Source organism: Terrapene carolina, unplaced genomic scaffold (genome assembly GCF_002925995.2).
Source record: "Terrapene carolina triunguis isolate 2854851 unplaced genomic scaffold, T_m_triunguis-2.0 Scaffold139, whole genome shotgun sequence".
NCBI classification, from domain to species: Eukaryota; Metazoa; Chordata; order Testudines; family Emydidae; genus Terrapene; species Terrapene triunguis.
This window is the reverse complement of record NW_020664490.1, coordinates 2,624,784-2,642,977: the sequence shown is the minus strand read 5'-3', so window position 1 is coordinate 2,642,977 and position 18,194 is coordinate 2,624,784. Positions and strand designations below refer to the sequence as shown.

At 44.5% G+C, this 18,194-nt stretch overlaps 1 protein-coding gene across 1 annotated transcript in view; it reads right to left on the bottom strand.

Annotated features, from left to right (window-relative positions):
- Positions 1-14,729, bottom strand: part of LOC112103663 (nucleoporin p58/p45) — a 54,945-nt gene extending 40,216 nt beyond the window's left edge. Inside the window, exons 1-6 of the mRNA XM_024195555.2 lie at positions 14,611-14,729; positions 12,891-13,030; positions 10,855-10,890; positions 6,348-6,500; positions 3,803-3,937; positions 909-1,019 (exon numbers count right to left, since the gene is read on the bottom strand). Of these exons, the coding sequence (XP_024051323.1) occupies positions 909-1,019; positions 3,803-3,937; positions 6,348-6,500; positions 10,855-10,890; positions 12,891-13,030; positions 14,611-14,723 (688 nt within the window). The 5' untranslated portion in view covers positions 14,724-14,729. The remainder of the gene's footprint in view (positions 1-908; positions 1,020-3,802; positions 3,938-6,347; positions 6,501-10,854; positions 10,891-12,890; positions 13,031-14,610) is intronic.
- Between the last annotated feature and the right edge of the window lie 3,465 nt (positions 14,730-18,194).

Below are 18,194 nucleotides of genomic sequence, written 5' to 3'. Positions count from 1 at the left end.
AGGTAGCATGGCCTGTTAACACCTCTGCAGTTATAGAATAAAGAGAGGAGGTTAGGTGGTTCAGATTGTAGTAATTAGCCATAAATCTAGTGTTTCTGTTCAGTCTGTGATTTTTAGTGTCTAGCAACACTTCCTCAGGCTTCCTAATTTCCCCGAGGGTGCTTGACCCCCCGTTTCGCCCCAAGGTCAAACCCCCACTCCACCCCTTCCCCTAAGGCCCCACCCTACCCCTTCCTGCCCCCTTCCCTGAGCATGCCCTTGCTCCACCCCTTCCCCCCCAGCGCCTCCTGCACACCTCTGAACAGCTGATTGTGGTGGACAGGAGGCATTGGGGGGAGGAGCTGATTGGCGGGGCCCGACAGTGGGCACTGAGTACCCACTATTTTTTTCTGTGGGATCTCCAGCCCCAAGCACCCACCGAATCAGTGCCTATGTCTAGCAGAGTAATGAATTTAAGCCCTTCAGCTCATCTTTTGAACGGTTCCTTACAACATGTACTAACTACATATACTAAACAATCTGTTCCACCATGCAGTTTGCTGTGATGCTGGGAGTACCTTTCCCAGACCTCAAGAAGAGCTCTGTCTCTCTCACCAATAGAAGTTGGTGCAATAAAACATACTACCTCACTCACCATGTCTCTTGAATGTCCTGAGACCAAAATGGCAACAACTACATTGCGTACTTTCTTTTTTAGCTTTATCAATCTTAAAACAACCCTTGATTATTAAAGACATTTTTAAAATACTTTATTTTTACGGTGTCCATTAAGAGTTAGAAAAACCAAGCCATCAATGCCTCCTCACTTACATCTTTCAACTAAGTGCTTTCAAACAGAATTTTTATAGCAAGTATTTTCCAAGGTTTCATAAAAATTACAGAAAAACAATATTGCATCAACAACTTACTCTTTTTATCTGAAGAGCTACTAAAATCTATGCCACCAAGACCTTCATTAACAGTAGTTGAAGGAGCAGAAGTCGTCCCCAGAGTCAAACTCAGAGCATTCTGTCCGAGTCCTACAAATAACCCAAAAAGTATTTCAGTAACACATAATTTAGTGTTTTAGCTTCAATATATTGTGATTAGATTTATGTATGTCATCTTGTTTTCAGGATTTGTTTAGCTATATTTGGGTCAAGAAGTTCAGTGAAAATAATGTAAAGAGAAGAAGAAAAAATTTCTTCTATGAACTAAATATTCTAAATATCTAATTTTAACATCTTTACCTGCCTCATCACTTGCACCATCACTGCATATTGTGTCATGTTACCTCACTCAGGATTAGTACATTATTTTTCAACAGTACTTCCACACAGTGAAAGGAGTATGCAATATCCACTTAATTGCATTTTATATGCAAGATAGCAAGCAGCCAGCATTGAAAATTTGAGCCATCAGTCTTTCCTATGGCCAGTGGCCAACAGACAGCAATTGACCAGAGTTTACAAAAAGATCTTGTTAGTTTCACAGAGGCCATCTCCAGCACTCTGAGAAGCAGTGAACAACATTCTTATAAACATCACTTAGCAGCTAGCCATTTCCTACAGCTGACGATTATTTTGGGGGAGTGTGAACAGGAGGGTGACAGTGGGAATCTCTCATCACCTTTTCTAGAAGTTTTTAGGGAAAGTAACGATTTGAGGCATTTCTCCAAGTAGCTAGGAAAGGGTATGAAGAGATCTCACCTTCCCACATCAGCCAAAGGGAGAAACTAAAGCTCTCCATTCCATACAGCAACTACACTAAGTATTTCAGAATAGAGAAAATGAATTCCTGTATTTTTACAACCCCTGCACACTGGAGGCCCAAGCCTGACTAAGGTCACAGGGCACTACTGCAATATAATAAAAAGAGGAAAAATACCATATTTATTAGACACCCAAGGCCAATATGAAAGATTGGAGTGCTCCTCACTCCACCCCACACTGGATCCCGGAACAGCACCCTCCCTTTTAACAGCAGAGGATAGAGGGGTATATACTACTTTTTTCTCCAAGCTGTTGTCCCTGGACATCGGGGCTGGAGGGGGTCCCGATCTAACAAAGGGGATTTAAAGTTACACTACTGTAGCTCAAAGGTTTTCTAAATTCACTCACAAAAATCACTGCTAAAACAAGGGACCAGTGACTATTTTATACTAAGAGTTCTCAAAGCATTTCATAGTGCAAACCACATTATTAATGAAGAGATTATTTTATAGAACACCTCCCCTTCCATTTATGATCACGTAACACCCCTATGGCAGCTATGGTAACTACTTCATGGAATACTCCTGAGGGAATTCTGTGCCAAAAAATTAAGAATTCTGCACATATTTTAAAATCCTGCAAAACTCTGCACATTTTGTCAATAAATAAATGTGGAGGCTCCACCATGGCAGTAGGGAGCACAAGCCACTGACTGCACAGAGGTGGGAGATAATCCTGCCCTCCCACTCACCCTCTGCCCGGAACATGGACTTGGTGGTAAAGCTGCACCCAACCCTGACACACTGCAAGGACCAGGCCTGCCCCAGAAACACCCTGGGGCCCTGCCCCTCCGTGCCAAGCACACTAGATGTAGGCAGGCAGGCTTATCCCAGTCAGATCCAAGTATGGAGGGGCTTAGTGTGAGGAGATCAAGGTGTTTGGTAATAGGGTTCTGTGTGGGGCAATCTGAGTGTGAGTGGCTTGATGGGGTGGTCTGGGTGCAGGGGCGGATCTGGATGAACTGGGGTGCAGACACAATGGGACTCTGCAGGGGAGTCCAGGTGAAGGTGGTTGGGGCTCAGCAGGGCGGGGGTCTGGGTGTGAAGTGCTCAGCAGGGGGGTCCAGGTGTTGGCTTGGTGGGATTCAGTGGAGCAGGGATTTGAGTGCAGGGAGCTAGTCAGGGTCACCCAGATGCAGATGGGGTGGGGGTTCGAGTGTGGAGAGTGGTCTCGGTACAGGGGTGGAGTCCAGATGCAGGGAAGTGGGGCTTGGCAAGGGGGTCTGGGTGCAGGGGGGCTCTGGATGCAAAGAGTGAGGCTTGTTAGGGTGTAGTTTCGGGGGGGGAAATCAGTGAGGGGGGTTCTGGGTTCAGGTGGTGAGGCTTGGTGGGGTGATCTGGGTATGAGGTGGGTCCGGATGCACGGGGGTTGGTCAGATGGGGGAGCTGTTCTCCCCTCCCCACCCCCCACGGCTGAGGAGCGATGGGGGAAGCAAGTGGGGGAATTATGCAGAGCTTCCTGCAGTCAGTGAGTTTTCTGGGCGTGGGTCTGACCCAGCTCTGGCTGCTCCTTGCAGAGGAAGAGAAAGTTCTGTCCTCCCCAGCCCAGCTGGGATGAGCAGCTTAGCCTGGCACAGGGTAGGAGCCACTGGCTGGAGCAGTCCCAGCCCTCCAGTGATTTACCTCTCTGCTGGCTGCTCCGGGCACCCAAAACAATACACCTGCACTGCTGGGGAGTGGCGCATGACCTCTCTTGTGGCTTCCCTTTGCTTCCCCATCAGAAAGTCATTTCTCTGCAGGGAAGCAAAGAAATCTGTGGGGAACATGAATTCTGCACACGTGCATTGTTGCAGAATTCCCCCAGGAGTAATGGAAGAATACTTACATTCTTGCAGAAAGCTGCTAAAGTTAAATTAATTTAAGGTGGAAGAAGTAGAATATTTAGACGGTAATTGTATTGTCTGGTATTTTATGACTTGCTAAAACCAGTAACATTCAGGGAAAATGCAAAAGTTTCAGAGGGAATTATTTAAGTTTTACAGTAACCGCATGGTGTTACTTGTGTTTCAGCATTGTGAAATAGAATTGGGAAAAGAATAAAACTATTTTCACCTGTTGCTGCTGTGGTTGCATTCTGGAAGAGTGTACCTCCCAAACCAGCTAAGGCTCCTCCCAGTGAAAGGCCTGTGGATGCACTTGTAGTTGGGGCAGCTGTCCCACCCAAATTTAATGTAAAGCCAGTAGAACCTGAAATTAAAAGAAAGAATGAAACCATCCTTAATACACGGACTATACAGTCTGCAGACAGCCTAAAATAATTACTCACAGGTGTGAACTGCCTCATTCATCATAAAGGAGAGTTAACACTGAATGAAATCTGCAGCAATAAACTAAATTTAATATCATCGCTAGGGCCCTACCAATTTCACGGACATGTCACAGACCGTGAAATCAGCCCTTCCCCATGAAATCTGATCTCCCCTGATGCTGGGAGCCTGGAGCTCCCAGCTCCTAGTCTGGCCACGCTTGGGAGGGGCAGGAGTTGTCCTTCCCCTGCATGGCTGCTCTTGGTGGGGAGATCAGAGCTACCTCCAGAAACAGCACAGAAATGAGGGTGGTACACCCTCACTTCTGCGCTGCAGCAGCCCAGGCGCTGGGCTCCGGGCTTCCACTCCCCCTCTGCCCTCCCCACAGCTCCTGCTGCAGCTCTAAGCGCCAAGCTCTTGGTTTCCTCCCCCAGTATCTCCTGCATGCTGGGGGCTTCTGCTCCTGGCAGCTGCAGCCGGAGCAGCCTGGGCTCAGAGCCTCCCCCTGGTCCAGTCAGGGATTGGGGCAGCCCCGCAGTCAAGGCTCTGGGCTTCTGCTCCCGGTCGCTCCAGCCAGGTCAGCCCGGAATCAGGAATTCTGCCCCTCCTCCCCTTACCCCCGCGGCTCCTGCCACAGCTCCGAGCTTCCTCCCGCAGCAGCTCCGGCTGGGGCTGGGGGCTTCCGCGCCTGCTGGCTGCAGCTGAGGCAGCCCATGCTTGGGGCTTCCACCCTGCCCCTGCCAGGGCAGCCCGGGCTCAAGGTTTCCGCACCCTCCACCCCACTCCAGCCAGGGCTTGGGGCTTCTACCCGCCCCAGCAGATGCAGCACCCCTGCTGCTCCAGCCCAGTCTCAGGGCAGCCTGGACTCAGGGCTTCGGCCCCCCAGCCATGGTTTGGGGCAGTCAGGGCTCGAGGCTGCCCATGCTTGAGGTACCACCCTGGGGCTTCTTCTGGGGCTGGGCACCCGTTTTTCCAGGGGGCCCCTGCCTTAATCGGTCACTGGCCTGAACTAGCAGCTAGGAGCCCCTGGCTGGGGCATTCCTAGCAGTATGGGGGAGATCCTACCCACCTCCACCTCCTCTAACTGCAGGAAGCTCTGAGGCTGCTGCCTAGTCAGCACAGAAGAGAGGGTGGCAATCTTGGGACCGCCATCCCCCCCCCCCCAAACCCCCCCCGCCGCCCCAACAACTATGCAACCCCCCCATGATCCCATTTTGGGTCGGGACCCCCACTGTTACAACACTGTAAAATTCCAGATGTAAACATCTGAAATTGTCGAATTTAAAAACACGCTGGCTGTGAAATGGACCGTGAATTTGGTAGGGTCCTAATCATCACCAACAGGGGGCAACTGTACTGACTGTAATATTCATTTAAAAATGTAATTTAATCAAAACGTTCTTTATTCAAGTTTATCTGAAGCTACCAAAAATTTTTAAGAATTTCCACTAGAATGCTGCAGAATCTGACAATTTAGGTACTGGTTGCTGCAAATTAAGTGGAATCTTGGTCTTAGTTCTGCATGTAGGTGAAGATGACTAGATCCAGCTGAACATCAAAGTATCTCACATAGTAGAGGCTAAAAACAACAGCTAATTGTGACTTTAAAGCTTCTACTTGAATGGATGATTTGAGTTTTTGGAGCAGGCAGAGAATAAGAGGTGAAATATTGTGGCATCTTGACAAACGAGAATGTGGGAAAGTGTGGTGAACAGCTTTGGTGTACACACATACGGTTAGCTGATGTAGCTGGCTTTTCAATGAACACTTGATTATGGAAAATATGGTTGTGTAAACTGCATATATGGAGAAGGTGCCAACTGCATATTAGTATGTTAAGCATGGGACATCTTACCAGAGGTACATATTCTCCATCATGCTTTAACAGTACCAAAACCATTTGTCTCATTGACAATAGACATTAACCATTTTCAGCATTTTATGATGCCCTTCCTACACTTGGGAGATCACTTTTTAAAACGATTTCCCACCATTGCCAACACAATTGAGCTCCACTGGTATTGGCAACATTAGAAACTCTGGTGTAGATGAGACATCACCTATAACTACCAGATGATGTGGTGCTTAAAAGAAACTCTGAGCATTTAATCAATATTGGGCTTAAAACAATGATAGTACCCGCTGACCCATCTATGCTAGGATTCCTAACATAAACACCAGTGAAGCTCACCCAGTCACTTAAATTCTGTGTTTCAGATTAGTCCCATGTAAAAGGCAGGCAATGACAATATGAATAGTAAGGATGCTCATCTATTTCAGAGTGCTTGTAAAGTACTTTGATATGCCTGAATGCAAAATGCAGCGCGGAGTGCAAAATAGTATTTCCTTACCTGCTGCAGGAGTTGATGTAAGAGCAGAAGAAAGTGAGAGGCCACCTGCTGAGGTAGAAGTAATAGGCAAAGCAAATGGTGTGGCCGATCCTGCAGGTTTGTTGAACCCTAAACTAAAACCTGTGGTAGAGGCTGATGTAGCAGCAGGAGCTCCTACAACAATGAACAACATTCTTAAGACATTTTGTTGAGGCATAAATGCTCAAGTTAACATTTTTGTCACCAGGTGTCATGCATTCTAAACACCAAAATTTTAAAGTAAACTTATCACCCTCAAAATGAATTTTACCAATTAAATGCCATGACAAGGACCTTGAAGGAATCCCACATAACCCCACATTTTGGTTTGGTTCCTTTCTACACAAGGAAGACAATAAGATTATGTATAAAAGCTTATCACAGCATTTCCTCTCTTCAAATAGGAAGGTCCACAGATCTTACAATGGGCCTTGTTTATTTGTAGCTGTACAGTCAAAACCGAGACCTGTCAGTCATTGGCTGAGGGATAAATCCCTTCTGCTAAAGAGGGAACTAGCTGACAACTGTCAGAGATATAATGAAAACTGTGTCCTTCTCATTTAAATTGAGAGTTAAATGTTATTCATTTATCTCTTGAGTAGTGATCCTTCTATTAAATCAGGATGGTTTGGATCTGTGGTCATTACTACTTGAAGAAAGGAAGTTTTACTGTTCTTCATAAAAGGAAGGTCCTCAGAATCCCACAGTGGTAATCCATCAGCGTGTAGCTATGAAGATAAATTAACTTAACATATAAGCAAACTCAAATATGCACACAGATTGTTTTGATTTACTGACAGACTTATATCCTGCAACATTATAATCCCAAATACAGGACTGAATGAGACTTACTTCAAAGCTGATATGCATTTTGATACAGAATGCAGGGAGGGACAGGAATCCATGTGGCAGATTTCTTTAAGTTATGGATCCACCCAGAAAACTGCTACACCTGTTCAAGTTGCTCAGCATAGAGAAGGTAAATTCTTTGACTTGTATTTGTTGTCCCTTACAGTTAGAATACAGTAGACCCTTGCTAGAACGCCCTTCGCAATAGTGAAACTTGGGCTACAGTGAATGTGGTTGCTGGATCCCACCTCCGGCCCCGAGGCTGCTGGAGGAACACTGTCAGCTCCCGCAGCAGCCCCAGGGCCGAAGAAGTACTCTGCCCCAGCCACGGCTGGAGAATCTCTTCCTCTCCCCCACCCTCCCATCGCTAGAACAAATCCCTGGATATACCGAAAAAATGGCTTGGATCCCCAGGGCTTTGTTACAGCGAGGGTGTACTCTACATGCTTCAGTTTTGTCTAGACATTTTAGTGCTGCACAGACATCAGGATGTAAAAATCCATACAGAATGGAAAGGAGTGCCATAGCTTTTCCATCAGTCATGTAGATTGTACGTGTGATTGTAGTAGAGTAACATATGGAGCAGACTTTAAGGATGAATGTCAAGATCATGCAAAAAAAATTATAATAATAAAAAACAGGGTGCCTGTCCTTTATAGACAGAACTCCCAAATCCAATATTTGCTTGGCTGCAAGAATGACTTGGTAAGAAGGTCCACCAAGTGTTCAAAGTGTGGTCATGTGCAGGGCATACAGCACCAGGTTAGAGTTCTGTTGAAGTTTATCTGAGAAGCTGATTGAAGAAATTTTAGTATATAGATGGAGAGATTCTTCCCTCTGGACACCTCTACATGGGATACATTTAATGTGTGCCTTAACTTGGGCACCTTTAAACTCATAGTGAAACAGTCCTGATGGAACTCTAGTAGGTTCTCGGTTTTTGTCAAACTTGGTGTAACTACTTACTGAACACCAGCTTTTAGGTTTTAGTCAGATTATGGAGCACACTAAGTTAGTGAACTTACTTGGAAGCTATAAGCAGAGATTTTCTGCCCAAATATAATTCCTTCAGTTGCTTCCTTTCAAATGCCAGGAAGACAGCTTTATTAGGTAACATGATGGGACCGTATGTATATAGGTCCCTTCTGAATGGCAGGAACATTTGTGATTCTATCTAGGTTCTTATAGTGGGCACACCTCATTGTCATACCAGGTTTTAGTGTCATGTTATTAGGTCTAACAATCATACTCTCTGCAGCCAGTATGATGCCACCAGAATCATTACGGCCCTCTCCTTAATTCTGTGTTGTTTTGGATAGAAACAGTAATGGCGAGGTGGTCTTTTGGCCAGGACTAAGAAAGCTAAACTTAGTAACTGGAGGGTAACTGCCAGTTTGCCCAATGAAATGAGGGACTATTTCTCCGTACAGGAGAGGACACCACTTCCAAACACGTGTTCTAGGGGTCATGCAGTCTGTTCCGGGGGTGATTTCCCTTGATTTGTTCTATCTTCCTCTATTACACTGGGCCTCTTTCATTGAACTTGTTCACAGAACAGCATCAAAACTGTCTGATGCTATAATATGATTGTATCCCCTTTTATGCTGCTTTGAATGGTGGTATAGCTTACTTTAATTTCACCTAGGACTCAGCTGCTGCTTTGGGCGAGGAGCTATTTTGCTTTGCTATCTGCTTTTCAGGAATAGGTACACTTACACCTGTATTTCTTGCCATAACCATGACTGAGAAATATGGATATTTAAAGAAGCATCAGAGAAACAATGAAGGTAGAAATACCTTCCGAAGGCTCCTTCCCAGCTCAACACTTTTTGTCCGTCCATCAAAAGGAGTTAGAGAACAAGTCTGTTCGTGCCAAGTTCACTCAAGCGAAGGGTAGGCAGCAAATTTCTTTTTTAACAACAAAATCACTTGTCTTTCTATTGGCGACTCCATGGGGATCTGAACCTACAAACTTTGAATCCAACCTGTTTCCTTTCCCACCCTTTGTCTAACTTGTCTATTTAGACTGTCAGCTCTTTGGGGCAGAAAATATACTGTGCCCAGAACAATGGGCCCCAACCTAACTAGAATGATAATATTTGTTGATTTCAGTTTACCAATGCAAGTTCGTCACCAAAGACAGTAATATCACTTGAGGTGAACAAGCTAACACCTTTCAGTCATACTGAATGGAAGGCCAAAAGACAGCTTTCCACAACCAAATGGATCTTGACACTGTGAATGAAGAAACACTGAATGAGACAGTGCTCTCTTTGTGTATGATCCACAGAGGCAATATGCGTTCACATAAACATTATACAATAAGTGGTTTAACCATGCAGGAAGTCAACAATTTTAGGTCTTGAAAGGACTCTGTACTCCCTCAACTGTGTAGAGGCAGCAGTTCTGATGGAGAACACCAGAGTGGATATTGCCATATCTAAGGTTGATAGATGTACAATAAACTTTGGTATGGGAAGGAACCATCGCTAAAAGAATATCTGTGAAGAAACATGAATGCTTCCCTGAAGAGCCTCAATCTGCAAAAAAAAAACAAAAAACAAAAAAACCCTCTCTCTATATCTATCTCTATCTCAAACAGCATTGACATGGCTCCTAAAGCTCAGCAGGCCCCAAAAATTTAAGGATGAGCAAATGTGAACTAGACCCAGACTCCAAAGAGAAACTGCTGAGCTCCAGTTCATTTGCAAATTTGACACCATCAGATCGGGATTAAGCAAAGACTGTGAATGGCTATCCAACTACAGAAGCAGCTTCTCCTCCCTTGGTGTTCACACCTCTACTGCTAGCAGAGCACCTCACCCTCCCTGATTGAACTAACCTCGTTATCTCCACACTGATTTATACCTGCCTCTGGAGATTTCCATTACTTGCATCTGAAGAAGTGAGGTTCTTACCCACGAAAGCTTATGCTCCCAATACTTCTGTTAGTCTTAAAGGTGCCACAGGACCCTCTGTTGCTTTTTACAGATTCAGACTAACACGGCTACCCCTCTGATACGTGAACTAGACAGAGCACCCATGTTCCTCAGTTCAGTGCACTTTGTTCCAAAACCACATATATAGCCCATGGCCTCATTAGTCTTAGCCAACAGTATATCAATCCTTCAAAACCAGTTTAAAGCACACTGCCATAAAAAGAGCCAAAAGTTTCCTCATAACCATGTGTACCTGATCTCCCATCAATGGCGGCATTAAACCTGTGGCAACTACAATAATTCCTTACATGGAGAAATAGTAATATACTTTTAGCTGTCTTTAATATGAAGAGAACCCATGTCATGCGGCTACCAGGTCTCTGCCTCAGTAAGTGCTCACAGTACGAGAACAATTGGTCTAGAGCAGTAGTTCTCAAACTTTTGTACTGGTGACCCCTTTCACATAGCAAGCCTCTGAGTGCGAACCCCTTATAAACTAAAAAGGCTTTTTTATATATTTAACACTATTATAAATGCTGGAGGCAAAGCGGAGTTTGGGGTGGAGGCTGACAGCTTGTGACCCCCCATGTAATAAGCTCACGACCCCCTGAGGGGTCCCAATCCCCAGTTTGAGAACCCCTGGTCTAGAGCATATTTGTTTGTCTCCAAATACTAATAGCTTCTAAATATGTGGCTCTTACCCAGTGTTAATCCTGTAGCAATAGTTGTAGCTGTTCCTGCCAAGAAAAACAAAATAAAAATCCATAATCAACTTTATATCATATTTTACCAAGCTTCATACACAATTTAGTAGTTGTTTATGGTTTACTAGTACCAGTAAAATACTGAATTATATTGTGTTGCAGTCTCCACAATGACACAAGATAAATTGGAATACGTTTTATAAAGTATTTTTGGACATAAAAGATTTACTCTGGTTTAGAATCTTAAACGCAAAATAAGAATAGGTTTCAAATAAGTATTAGCAGTACAAACCCTCCTGGGAAAGCACAATTAACTTGTCAACAATGTACAGAACTCATTTGTGTTGAAGAGCCATTGGTAAATAGTGACTATGCAATTAAAATGCCAGTTAAGCAGTACACTACAATTTAAATGAAATTAAAGCCACTAAAAACACCAGCGTTTTTAAATGGTTGAACTCCAGATTTACATGCTGTCAGGAATGCCAACATGCACAACAGTGTGGTTTTGCATTATAGTGGAAAGGATTAACAGAGTCCATGGTCTACTCAGAATACTGGGTCTCAAATTAGTTTCTTCCCCATATAAATTTAAAATCATAATTGATCACTCATTACAGTTATGCAATTTCAGCTTCTAAGAAACTTACTTCTAATTCAATTAGAGGACAATAACTAATGGGGGAGAGGTGGAGGGATAGCTCAGTGGTTTGAGCATTGGCCTGCTAAACCCAGGGTTGTGAGTTCAAGCCTTGAGGGGGCCATTTAGGGATCTGGGGCAAAAATCTGTCTGGGGATTGGTCCTGCTTTGAGCAGGGGGTTGGACTAGATGACCTCCTGAGGTCCCTGCCAATCCTGATAGTCTATGATTCTAATGGATCACTCAAACAGAGAGGTAAGCTAAGGGGATAATGCAACCCATATCATAGAATCAAAGAACTGGAAGGGACCTCGAGAGGTCATCTAGTTCAGTCCCCTGCACTCCTGGCAGCACTAAGTATCATCTACACCATTCCTGAGAGGTGTTTGTCTAACCTGCTCTTAAAAATCTCCAATGACAGAGATTCTACAATCTCCCCAGGCAATTTATTTATAATATCCAATGATGTAACAATGTTACAAATATTCCCTGTAAGATGTAACTTTAGACAATCACATTAGAGTGTATGAAAGAGACAGCATTCTCAAAAACCAACACAATTCACTAATATTAGCTATTGTGCATGTACACAATTCACTAATACTAGCTATTGTGCATGTGTGATGGCCGATTTTAAAACGGTACAAGTTTTCTTCTGTACCTCTGTTAAATAACCCACAGAACGGTTTATACAAAACTGAAGAAAAGGTGTCTCTTAGCCTGAGAAAGTACACAACTGCCCAAACTTAGAAAGGAAGTTTTGGCCAAATTATTATTGCTAATATGAAGCGCTTATAAGAACTATAGCATTGTAAATGACAACATAGAAAATGAATGTGTTTATGGCATCTTAGCAATAATTTTCAGAATATCCTTAAAGACAAAGTACAGTACAACCTTAAACCCACACTGCACTGAACCCCCACATTGTATTCAACTGCAAGCTATAATCCACACAAAATTTTGGTGGCCTCTCCCAGTCTCCAGGAAATATACAGACAAATCCACATTTTAGGGAAGTCTTGTTGGAATGGCCAAAGCCTCCGTAAAAATCAGTGTTTCATAGTATAAAATTCCAGCTCCTATACAAAATTCATACACAGGACCAGATAAAAATTTCAGATGGCAAGTACATTCATCTATTAAAGGTTCAGTTATCAGGGTTTTCTGTAATAGTAATGCTGTAATGCATTATTAGGATCTTATTTTTAAAAAAAGATAACAGATTTGCTAACAATGTATATAGCTATAGTTAAAAACATTTCAGCACACTTTGTGGTGCATTAGTCTTCCTTTTTGTGTTTGTTCGTTTACTAATTCATGAAACACACAGATTATGCAAAAGCCCAAATTTCTGCTACATTAAAGGAATAAATTCACATGCATTTCCTACCTGTATTAGTACCTCCTAGAGCAAGCCCAGTGGTAGATTTTGAACCAAAGAGTCCACTTCCAAAGCCCACTGATGGAGCTGATGTAGTTGCTGTAGCAGTCGAGGCGCCCAAGGTTCCAAAATTAAGCCCTCCGGTTGAGCTATTACAAGACAAAACTGACTATTAGCATCAATTATTTTGCAAACTAACCCATTTCATATGTCCATATTTGCAATTATTTCATCCCTGTTTCTTCCCCAAGCACAGCAAACAGGTCTCAGCCATTAAAACGCTAAGCCCTCTTTAAAAGTAAGTTCCAAAGTAATTGGCTTGTCAAGATATAGCTATCAAACTTTACTGCCAATAACCAAACCATCACAAAGGTGAATTTACTTTCAGTTGATCACTCACGGATTCTTAAACTCTAAAATCCTCACTTCCAAATTAAGCCTCCATTTTTGCAAGTCCAATTCTGAAACAAGTTGTGCCCCTAATTCCTTCATGTTTTTTTCCTGACAACTTACTGCACATCACTTGTGGGCATATTCACTGAGTCGTCAAAACTCAGTTTATAAATCAGGCCCTAATAAGCATGACAAAATAATACAGGATTTTTGGTATTTACATTTTAGAAAGTGTATTGTGAGGAGCAAAAAAATCCTTAATGTAAAACAATAAGCTGCAGTAAATGTCAAAAGCACCAATAAGCAGAGAGTATTTCAGTACATCATTAATAGTATATAATGTGTTACATGCTAGTTAGGACAGTAATATGCTTAAATTGTGTGAGACACCAAAGAAACTGTAAGGAGGTAGCACTGTTGGGTTCTCCAAAGGGCTATTCACAGTAATCCTTAGAAAGAGGGAAGGCCGCCACACACTGTGGAAAAGTGTACAAGCGCAGATATAGTCAAATGAAATTTGACTGCCATGTTCTCACTGAATCCTTAACTACACTAGGATGGTTTGTAAGCGATTTCCATATTAAGCCCCTCATTTCTACTGCATGTGGAGACCTATGGGACAATAATTCAACTCTCCTTAGAAACGTGCATTTTTTATTTTCACTCTGGATGAACACAGAATTCAGATCTTGGATTTTAAATGCCAAGCCTAGGCCTTTGGGGGGCAGACTTGTTTGTTGCAGTAGCAGGGTACACAGTAGAGCGGAAAGGGGATTTCCAGAATACAAATACTTGGTTACTGATTCCCACTTCTCCCTTTGGAGCATACGGCTGGACGGGACGTCGCCCCCGGCCCCCAAATGCAACCCCACACTTGCATTTGCGGACGCCACTTTCGATGAAGCCCGTTAGTCGCTCCTGCGCAAGCGGAGCCTGACGGCGACTGGGCAGAAAGGGGCGTTTCATCAACCCCCCAAAGCCCCGAGCTACGGGCCTGTCTCCCCCGGAGCGCTCTGCCGCCGCTGCAGAAGAAGCGGGCGGCGAAACCCCATCAGGCCCCCGAGTCACACACGACTCCCACCTAGGGACGGGGACACCCGGAGCGGAGCGGAGCAGCGCGGCGCTGGCGGCCGGGAGGGGAGGCACGTGAAGCGCAGATAAGGGCCGGGCCCGGACGCTGATGGGGAGGCGCTCCCGGGGCCCAGCTCCGCCTGCGGGGAAGCGGGGCCAGGCTCAGAGACGTGGGGCCGCAGCTAGCAGGGCCCGATCGGGCGCTCGTCGCCCCACGCGGGAAGGGCCCATCCCGGGCCGGAGCAGGCGGGCGGGCCGCGGTTACCTCGGCTGGACGGCTCCGAAGGAGAAGCCTCCCCCGCCGCCGCCTCCCGCCCCAGCAGCGGCGGCGGCCGCGGAGCCCAGCGTGCCGGCCCCGAAGGAGAATCCCGCAGACATGGCGGCGCCGGCGGCCTGTGTCTCCTCGGCCTCCCTCTCCTCAGCGCCGCATCGCTCCCGGGCGCCAACTTCAAACCGGGGCAGCAGGCGCGGCGAGTATCCCCGTCCCCACACGCAGCAGCGCAGCGACAATATCCCTTCCCCCCCTTCGCCGCAATGCACCCAGGGATAGTGGGGGAGCCGGCTGCGCGCGGACTTTACTTAAAGGGACAGTAACGCCGGCAGGCAGCCAGCTGAGCCCTTCGCTCCGGGCGGCCGGGGCTCTGCTCCCCGGGTCACCGCGCGGGGCGCCTAGGGCCGGGGCAGCAGCAGCAACCAGGCCCGAGCGCGCCCCGCCCGCCCCGGTACGTGGCCGGGCGTGAAATTCCAGCGGGATCCTGCGCTGAGGTAACAGTCCGGGGGGTCGCTGCGCCCCCCTCCCGTAGATTTTGCAGCATCCCGGTGCGATGTCACCCCCGTCTCCTAATTTGCCCCATGGGTTCTGACAAGCACGATGCCAAAATCAGGGCACTGCTGCGACGATGTGCCACCCAGCATATAACTGTCACCTTGGTTTCTTCTGTCCCATTTCTGACATCTTAATACCACTGATAACAGCAGTGTTGCCATCCTGTCCTGGGACACAGACTAGGGTTGCCAGACAGCAAATGTGAAAAATCAGGACGGGGATGGGGGGTAATAGGAGCCTATATAAGAAAAAGACCCCAGAATCGGGAGTGTCCCTATAAAATCTGGACATCTGGTCACCCTAACACAGACTGAGGTGACAAGTCCCTGTCTTCCGCAATTGCTCAACTTTAAGCATGTGAGTAGTTCTACTGAAATCAATTGGACTAGTCCCGAATTTAAAATTATGCATAATGACAGGTTTCAGAGTAGCAGCCATGTTAGTCTATATCTATTCAAGACTAAATTGATTGTATCTAGTTTGCATATCAATTCAAGCTCAGCCGTTTCTCATTGGAGTCTGTTTTTGAAGCTTTTCTGTTGCAAAATTGCCACCCGTAGGTCTGTCATTGAGTGAATTGATATGCAAACTAGATACAATCAGCTTAGGCTTGAATAGAGACTGGGAATGGCTGAGCCATTACAAACATTGAATCTATCTCCCCTTGTAAGTATTCTCACATTTCTTATCAAACTGTCTGTACTGGGCTATTTTGATTATCACTTCAAAAGTTTTTTTCTCTTACTTAATTGGCCTCTCAGAGTTGGTAAGACAACTCCCACCTTTTCATGCTCTCTGTATGTGTATATATATCTCCTCAATATATGTTCCATTCTATGCATTCGAAGAAGTGGGCTGTAGCCCACGAAAGCTTACGCTCAAATAAATTTGTTAGTCTCTAAGGTGCCACAAGTACTCCTGTTCTTTTTGCACATGCATAAGTGTTTGCAGGATTGGGGTCTTGGCCTAAACCACTTGGTGGAAAGTATATAAAGTTATTCATAATCTTGCAGTCCATGAAAAAGTCTACATAGGAAAATTCACCTTACAGCAAACTTTGAAATGTTAAAGAAGTTATTTATTACTTTGAGTTACAGTGGGAGTGAAAATCTGCATTAGATTGCAGCCTCAACAATCACTCCAATCTTGTAAACACAGAGATGCGTACTTCCATGATGGTATCCTTTTTTCTATAATTCACAGACATGGAGTTCCAAATAAACATGTGTACATATCTTAGTTTATGATCATGTATATCTATAGGTCCATAATACAAAGTATTGCAACAATTAAACATTGAAAAAAGTACTGTGTAATCAACAACCATGTGCCCTTTAAAAAAAGAAAGAAAGGATATTCAGTGCAAAAAAATATATTAATACAATGTTAGGGCTGAGATTCTATATGCATATAAGGCAGAGGTGAGAATCTTGGCTGGAACATTACTGCATACCTGTGGAAAGGGGGCTTAAACATGCCTCAGACAAGCAACTGAAGATTCCCTGTCTGCTGCAAAGTCTTTATTGCAAAGCAGAGTGTACTAGGTAGTTGCACTGGATAGTTGTGTTTTGGTTGGCCTGTGCTTATATTTACACCTGGATGCTTGAGGGATAGCTTTTTTATGGTTCCTGTGACACCAGCTTTCAGGGGCTCTGCCTGTATCCCCACAGCCTGTGGAATCCAAAAGACTACCCATGGACAAAGAAGATAGACTCCTCTTTTACACAGATGTTGTTCAACATCTAAGCTCAACAGAGTTTTCTTCCTGGCCTGTAGTGACCCACCATTAGGGCAGCTAACTGAAGAGGCCTGAACAAGACTGGTCAATGACACAAGAAGGCAAAATGCCATTGCCTGTTAGGTTCTTAATGACAATGGAGTTTGAAGTAATGTTTCTTACCTACTTGTGGAATCAGTCTGAGGGACACCCTTACAACATAGCCCCAGACAAAAGAGATCCTTCTTTCTTGACATGGCAGTGACTGTGACCCAGTCTCCCCCACAAGTAGTGCAGATGCAGTTTTTATCTGCCTGGATTTTGACCAGGCCAACTGTTTTTTAAAGGTTCTGTGTTGTCCCTTCAGCTTTTTAACCTTTACCCCTTTTTTCCTAGTTTGGTCTAGATGACATCGACATGATGATGCCTCTGAGCATTTCCATTGTTTGAAATTCACTTCTTGACTTGCCAACTGGATCATGATGTCACAAATGTTGCATTTGTACTTACCAGTCAGTAAGCAGTACATCAGCACAAAATCCAAACATCAGGGAAGCTTCATGTTAAAGTTCTAGCTGTGCTATGATTGACTCTGTGCTAGCAATCCCCAGACTTGGACAGACATGACTGTAATCTAGAACAGTTTTCATGACCAGTGTGGACAGATTTTTTTTTTTTTTTTGTAGAACTACTGTATTCTATAGACCACCAACATAGGCACCCCAAATAGTCTGTAGTATAATTTTATAAAGATGGTCCTCAGAGGGAAAATCCCAGTGCACACTGGTCAGGAAAACTGCACAGAAGCAAAACTTACCGTGTTCAAGTCAGGGGAGCTGGACAATCTCCATCCCAGTATATGGAAAGAGCTGACACATGAAACTGCAAGTCCAGTAGTAATGATTTTTAATAAATCTGTCAAATCAGGGATGGTACTGTATAACTGGAGAATAGCAAACATTGTACCTATATTTTAAAAGGGTAAGATTGATCCAGGCAACTACTGATGCATCAGTCTGACCTCAATGCAAGACATTGAACAAATTTTGAAAGAAAGAATAATTAAAAACATGGAGGTAAATGGAATAAAATGAAATTTGCGTTTACTGAAGGTAGATTGTGCCAGACTAACCTGATATCTTTCTGTGATAAGATAGCTGATTTTTTTAGACATGGAAAATGCAGTTGATCTAATCAACTGCATTTGATATGGTGCCACATGAAAAATTATTTGTTACAATGGGGATTAGCACAAGAATTGTAAGGTGGGTTAGGGACTGGCTAATTTGGTGGATGATAATGGTTG